The sequence below is a fragment of the Benincasa hispida genome, chromosome 9 (genome assembly GCF_009727055.1).
Source record: "Benincasa hispida cultivar B227 chromosome 9, ASM972705v1, whole genome shotgun sequence".
In the NCBI taxonomy this organism is placed as follows: Eukaryota; Viridiplantae; Streptophyta; class Magnoliopsida; order Cucurbitales; family Cucurbitaceae; genus Benincasa; species Benincasa hispida.
Window position 1 is genome coordinate 37027504 of NC_052357.1, and position 8341 is coordinate 37035844.

At 30.8% G+C, this 8341-nt stretch overlaps 1 protein-coding gene across 1 annotated transcript; it reads left to right on the plus strand.

Moving 5' to 3' along the window:
• Positions 1 to 924: 924 nt before the first annotated feature.
• On the plus strand, positions 925 to 4812 carry LOC120086606 (trans-resveratrol di-O-methyltransferase-like). Its single transcript, XM_039043338.1, has 2 exons — positions 925 to 1796; positions 4356 to 4812. The coding sequence occupies exons 1-2, from the start codon at positions 993 to 995 to the stop codon at positions 4665 to 4667; spliced, it is 1116 nt and encodes a 371-aa protein (XP_038899266.1). The 5' UTR covers positions 925 to 992; the 3' UTR covers positions 4668 to 4812.
• Positions 4813 to 8341: the final 3529 nt, after the last annotated feature.

Here is an 8341-nt window from a genome sequence, read left to right on the forward strand (position 1 = left end):
GGATTGTCTTGTTTTCCTCGGAGGATGAAGGAAAATCGTGCTGGCCGGAAGAAGAAAAAAAGAAATGGTAAATATATAACTTCACGTTGACATCAACAAAAGACTATTAGCATTTTTTTCAAAAGTTCAACATTCACTATTTTGGGCCTTTAAAATAGATTTTTTTTGTGCAAATATTCCAAAAGATGGAGCTCTCACCTTCTTCCCAATTTAACTGAAATGAAAATATAGATGAAAAATCTCAATGCAAAACTCACTTCCCTCTTTCCATTCAATTCAAAACACATTCCTGAAGAGTTGTAGTTTTTTTAATTTAAAAAATGAATTAGTTATATTCATATATTTTTCAACAATACCAATATGTCAACCACCTCGGTAGCTAAAATATAAAATAATCTACTATTATAACCCAAATAAATCTATTAAAATTCAAAATATTAAAACTCAACTATAATAACTCAGGAGTATAATAATCAATCTTGCCCCAAACGTCCCTAAGTGTTTGGAATCACTTTTTTAAGTGTTTAAAACTTCCACAAACTACTGTTATTCATTATAAATCATCAAAGAAATTGTTTCCATTTCCCTACAAATACAAAGGGAATTAAAGTTTATGGCTTACCTCAAAACAATGCCAAAAAATTAAAAAGACAAAGAATATCCATCGCATAGACCAAAAAATCTACCTTTGTACTTACCGCAATCTTGCTATTAAGGATGATAAAACAAAAATGGACCCCAAGTTTTTTATATCCATAAATCCAAAAAAAGTGAAAACAATCTAACAACTACAAGGACCCATTTGAAACCAAAAATAAAGAACGATGTGAAAGGTAAAGGATTCATAAGAATAAAATGGAAAACACCACATTAAAATGGGGGCAAATATGCAAAAAGATTTCATTATTGTTTATTTCAATTTTTTTTTCAAGAAATTTGTATATAAATAGGAGGAACTGATCATAGGCTTGACAGAGTTAAGTTGAAATAATATGGAGGGTAGAAATACAAAGATGGGAATGGAAGGGGAGGAAATGTTAAGAGCTCAAGCTCACATATGGAACCACATTTTCAGCTTCATCAATTCCATGGCTTTGAAATGTGCCGTCGAACTCCGCATTCCAGACGCCATCAACCGCCATGGCTCACCCATCACCCTTTCTCAACTCCTTTCTTCTCTCCAAATTCACCCTCGAAAGTCCCAACACGTCCGTCGTATAATGCGTATATTGGTTCACTCCGGCTTCTTCCTAATACACAACAAAACTACCCAACAAGGAGATGATGATCAAGATCAAGAAGAAGCATACTCCCTCACCAATCCATCTCTTCTTCTTCTTCAACACAACCCTTTAACTTTGTCTCCCTTTTTGCTTTTCATGCTCGATCGAGTCCTCATAGAGCCATGGCAATTTGTGTCGGCCTGGCTCCTTAACGACACCGATAATCGAACCCCATTTGAAATGGCTTACGGGAAGAAATTTTGGGAGTATATGGGGAGTGAGACAAAAGATGGGGAGGGTTTTAATGCAGCTATGGGTAGTGATGGGAGGTTGGTGATGAGTGTTTTGTTGGAGAAATATAAAAGTGTGTTTGAGGGAGTTGAGTGTTTGGTTGATGTGGGAGGTGGGACTGGAACTGTGGCAAAAATCATTGCTGAAGCCTTTCCACAAATAAAATGTGTTGTTTTTGACCTTCCTCAAGTTGTGGATGGCTTGGAAGGAAACCATAACTTGATGTTTCTTCAAGGGGACATGTTTCAAGCCATTCCCCCTGCTGATGCACTTCTATTGAAGGTGAGAACAAAGTGAAATATAATTAATGTGTGCACTATTTTGTATGTTATAAGTTTTGTTCTTGAACTATACTTGTTTTTCAGAATTGATTTTGAAATCATTAGTTCTTTTGAAATTGTGATGTTTGACAATGATGAGGAAGTGATCTAAGGTGAGTTTAGTTTCACCTTTTAGTTGTTTAATTTTGAAAAAAAAATTGAAGTATTCGACAACTACTCAAAATAGATTTTGAAACACTCTTAAAGTGTGTATTTTAAATAATTGTTTTTATCAAAATAGTTTAAATAAAAACGACACTTTTGAAAAGTTTTTTTTTTTTTCTATAGTCAATCTTGGTAGATAATTTGGAAATAGAAATTTGAAAACAATAGATTCAATGAAAACAACGTTGTATTTCATTTTCTAAGATATGAGTTTGGCAACAGATTTAGAAATTAGATTCTAATTTAAATAGTTATTTAAAATGTGTTACTATATATTTATAAATCATAAAAATAATTGTAGTTATCCACTAATATTTAGTTGTCAATGAATTATTATTAATTTATTTATGAATATAATTTATCTTTAAAAAAATATTATATAATAATTATTTTATCATATTATATAATTTATATATATTACATAATACATATTATATATATATTTTTTAAAATGAATTGAATTTATAACATGACATATTATATTTATAAATATTTTATCTTTCATTTAATAGAGTTATGCATTTTAAATTTTAAAATTCAAAATCTAGATACAATAAAAATAAAAATGTTATTTTTAGAATTTACACTATTTGGATTATAAAATTCGAAAACAATTTTTAAAAATAGAATTTGGGTTATATTTTCTTAACTCTGTAAAAACATAAAATAGAATCTAGATTCTCTACTAGGCCCTTAGTTTCTTATCAATCATTTGGGAGGGGACTACACATTGAATATTGTGTGATTGTGAGTGCTTTTCTTTTTAAAAACACACTTGTTTCATATAAAAAAGATTCCCTCCAATTTCCCTTTATTTTTATTTTTTTTATTTTTTCACAAAAATGGTAATTTTCTTTTTAGATTTTTACCATTTTCCTAATTTGCTCTTTCTAAAGTTTTTACAACGTTTACCTTTAATTTTATGCTTTTTTTTTTTTTAAAAAAAATATCATTTTTCTCGCATTTTTTTTCTCTCCAATGGTTTTTAACTCTCTCGAGTTCTTTCTCTTTAACTCTTTTTTCCGTATATAAAGTTTTTTTTCTTTCTCTCATTAAAGTTATATTCTCCGTAATTTTTATGATTTCCTCAATTGTTTTTTAGGAATTATTTCAAATAGTAAAATTATTAAAAATATTTATAAAATATAACAAAATTGTAGAACTGTCAATAATAGACGCAGGAGGTAGACACTAATAGAGTCTATCAATATCACTGATAGACACGGATAACATTTATCATTGATAATTCTAAAATTTTGCTATATCTTGAAAATATTTTAATTCTTTTTTTTTTTATATTTGAAAATAACCTTTATATATATATATATATTTGTAACTTTATTTATCTATATTTGAATTTTCGTTGTTTCTACTAAACTTCTCTCTAAATTTCTTCTATGCCTCCTAACATTATTTTTCTCTCTTAAATTTTTCTCTCGCTCTATTTTCTCTCTTGAACTTTTATTTCTCTTTATATATTTTCTATGCCTCTAATTTGTTTTAACCTCAAATATAATATTTTTTTAGTGATTTGATGATTCTAAAGCTACATCTGAAAACACGCATTAATCATTTAAAAAATACTTTAAATTTAGTTTAAATAATTTGTACAAGTATGCACGAAACTAAATATAAACATGAATTATCACACTTTTACAAAACTAATTATAATTAAATAATTTAGCTCAAACACTTATTCTAAAAGCCATCTGAAACATACCCTCAAGTCATTGAAAATAACTCTTAGTTTTGATGGTACAATATCACTTTTAAAAGTATAGAACCAAAGATTAAAATGATGGTATGAAAATCACTTTTGATAAATCTTTTGTTAAAATCAATACTTCTAAAAACACTCCCAAACATGCCCTTAATTTAATCACGATTTTTTTTTTGTGAAATTAGTACGTGTTTGAGAGCGATGGTTGAAGTTGTGAGGTTATGGAAAAGATTAGGTGTAATTGACTTGGTAAAGTTGTGATTTTAAATTAATTATGTTTATTTTCTGATTTTAGAATTACTAAATTACTATAAACTAAATTTTAAAAATTTTAAAAATAATAATACATAAGTGACCAAATTTTACCTAAAAAAAGAAAGTGAGGCTAATTTCGAGGGCTTATTCTTGGTCAATCACCCCCATTGAAAAGCACATTTCAACTAATTATTCAAAAGTCATTTCTATATTATTTTAGAATTTTCTAAAATAAAGTTCAACATTTGTCAAACATCAATTTTTTTTAAAAAAAATGATTTTGACAATAACAAATGTGATTTTGACAAAGTGAAAATCACTCGCAATCATACCCATACTCCTCTGTATACCGTTCTAATGTAAAATAATGTGATAACACAGTGGATATTGCATGATTGGACCGATGAAGAATGTATAAAGATACTGAAGAAATGTAAAGAGGCAATCACAAGCAATGGAAAGATTGGAAAAGTAATTATAATTGATATGGTGGTAACCAATAATAAAAAGATGAAGAATGATAAGTTGATGATCGAATGTAAATTTTTTTGGGACTTGTTGATGATGGTTAATGTAGGTGGAAAGGAAAGGGATGAGAAAGAGTGGGCTCAATTGTTCCAATTAGCTGGGTTTTCTACCTACAACATCTTTCCAATATTAGGTTTAAGGTCTCTCATAGAGCTTTATCCATAATGTTGTCTCTCTTTAAATGTTTTGAAATTTGAGTTTGAAGAACTATATATTTTAATGTATGAATAAATTAAGTGTGATTTTATGTTGATTGTAGTAGTTAAACAAGAGCAAGTTTGGGATTGTTGAGTTTGTGTGTTGTGATAAACTTGTAAACTAATTTGATTAATATTGAAACTTGTTATTGAAAGGAAATGTGTACTTATTAAGAATGTGATTTACTCCATATCTTATTATCTTTAAAATATTGATTTAGATAATTAAAACTAATTTGTTTAACTTTTGTATTAAATAATCTCAACTCAATCATCTATTCATTATGAATGAATGTTAGTAAACTATTGATATATCGGTGTTATACAGTTGAAATTGAATTTTGAACATGTTCTGATAAATTAAAAATATATTTAAGAAAATGAATTTTTTATTTTAAATACATATTGATATACTAATGATACACATCAATGTCATACTTGAAAATGAATTTTGAATTAACGTTAATATATAACTAATGCACCAATGCTATACTAGAAAATTTATTTAAAATTAATGTTGATATAGTACTAATCAAGTAATGATATACTTGACATTAGTTTTAAATGAGTATTGGATACAATAATATTATAGTTTAAATGAACTTTGAATGAGTACTAATAAAGATCGGATACACTAATAACATACTTGAAATTACATTTTGAATGAGTGATGATATATTATTAATCACTACTAATATACTTGAATTACATTTTGAATGAGTACTATTTGATATACAATTGAATGCCAATGTTATACATGAATGAATTTCAAATGAATGTTGATATACTACTTATACACTAATGATATCATTTAAATGAATGTTTAATGGCTATTGATTTATTATTATACTAATGTTATATTTTAAGTGAGTGGTGATAAACTATTCATAACTATTGACATGGAAAAGGTGTTTGAATTACAGACTCGATAACGATTATTAATGCCAAAAACACAGAGGCCTTTACAATCAACTGAAAATGTAAAAGAATTAAATCAAACCAAGGCTAACATCCACGAAAACATCCATTAATCCGCACATTCACAACAATTTAACGATTAAATAGAGCAGACATGCACCCTCCAAGAACGTATATGTAATTCGTTGCAACAATGAAATTAGAATATCAGTAACCTGGCTCTGATACCAATTGAAGGAATTCTTAACAAAGAGCATCCATGAGTGCATTCGGATCTTTTCGATTTCATTGTGACCAAAATACAACATATACATTCCAACAGATAATTATGCAAATTAACACTAATTAACGACATGCTTCGAATAATAAAAATATAAGGGAAAGAGTTCTCATACCAGTTGAAGACTCTCTTCAAACGTTGAACTCAAAAGCAGTGGAAGAACCTCTGCACGCTGTATCGCCCAGTAAATCAGTCAGTTGCAGCAGCACAATCGTCTACACGAACGACAGCAACACGAACAGTCACGCACAAGTAAACAACGGGGACGACACCACCAGTTGGAGCCCTTGGTATTCTCAGAGTGAGAATCCAAAGTGTGGTCTTTGGTGAATTTGGTAGAGATCGGAGAAAAGAAAAATCGAGTAGACGATAAGTAAGTGAGAGAGAAAGAGTTATCGCATAACAAGGGTGTTTATCGTTTAGAAGAAGTTACATGATCGTGTAGGTTTTACTAAACGATCATTTAATAAAAGGTAGATGATCGTTTAGAAAACACGGCACACTATGCGATAGTTTAGGAAAGCTAAGCGATCATTTAGGGACAGGTGTGCGATCGTTTAGGCGCTGGTGTACGATCGTTTAGACGATGAGCAGCTATCGTATAGACTCTCAAACTAGGCGATCGTTTATGTTTCCACACCGATTGCGAATTTTTCGAACTTTTTGCAAAATAAAACAAATTTTTATTTTATTCTTCGGTTACAATAACCGACTTCGGATTCTCCCACTAACGCATGACCAAGAGAAGTTTTCAGCAAATTATCATATAATTAACCAATTTAATAATTAATGAATATAATCATATTATATTCTTACCCTATAGTTTGATACCACATATCTACTATAGTAATTTCTCCTTCACTTGATATAAATCATATTTATATCTAATTTCTTCCAAAATAATGTATCTCATACATTTAGTCAATTATATCATATATAATCAACCAGTCCAATTATATCATATATAATCCCCTCTTGTCAATTTGAACATTTCAAACTGACCCAAACACTGATTCTTGACTTTATCCAAGCTAACCCGGGAACCTAATGGACATGTGGCTCGAAGCTCCAACGGTACGTGAATAGCTGACTAAACTCTTTAGCCACGAGATCCACCATCCGTCCCAACTTGCCAGACATTCCACTAAAAAAACCAACACTGAACTCTTCCTACCACAGATATATTTCTGTGTCCATCGGATATAACCAATTATGAGTACGATGACCCTTCACAGATGCTCGTAAGTAACAAGGGTTCAATTTACGTTTTGCCCCTGTAGTTACATCTCACTCCTTAAGTACCACTGATTCCTCTAATGAACAATACAACATAGTCCAACTATGTTGTAAACACACCTCTCGGGCCAAGAGAAGGTGTGTGGCGCCACATCGTTCAAGTCTTAGAATCAGTCCTTAAGGGAGCTATCTATCTACTTACCCCTGGTTCGTGAAAGGAGTGAATTCCATCTTGTGTAACTGAGTTTTTCCTAGGCTTCCAAATTAGACGAATCCCCAAAATGATAGGTTTGAATTGGCGACCTAGCCACTCGCACCCATACAATTCAAAGGACCACCCTCAATGACAGGAGTTCCCAACTCACTCAGGATTGAGGTCATGTTACCTATGGTCATCCTAGTAAGTGAAGTCTCTGTCATGAATAGTGTTATATAACGAGACATTAACACTTTGTAGTCAGGTCTTATACAAACTTTTTGTATAGGACGCCCCCGTTCGCATGTCCCCTGCACGAATGATTAGGACTAGACCATCTGTGACAAGTCACAATACTCGTGGCCATTCCACAAAGCAGACCGTATCCATAGCGTTACCAGGATAAGGTTTCCCTCATATATCCATATACTACAGACCATTCTGGTTATCACTCAAGACATGATCTACTTGTATGTCACCACATACATGCTTAAGTTACATATAGATAACCAGTGATTTTATGTTTATTGGTTTGTGGTAAAGCAAATAAAACATACAATTGAGCAAAATCAAAATGTGAAGTAAATGTTATATACTATACAACACAAGCGTTTGTATAAATAGTTTACAAACTACAGGACACGAGACTTTAGGGCATCAACCCCAACAAATATATCTTTCTATGGGTATACCGCCCCCTCAGACATAGGTGGTATTGCACCAAATGAGTTATCAAAATCTAAGTGTTCTGTTCTGGCTTTAGTTTTCTGCGTTTATCTATGATGTTTCTGGAAATGTTGTAACATCGTGTGTAACAAGTTTTATCATGTGTTAGATAACCTTCATTTCAACGATCAACTTTGACGACCACCTTCGCGCAACAAACTCTAAAACCATCTTCATGTGACCAACTTCGGGCTCTGACAACTGTCACTAACTACAAACTTCAGCAAAAATCTGATAAAGTAAAGATGCATAAAATGGAAGCTAACAAAATCATTAAGCACTCTAA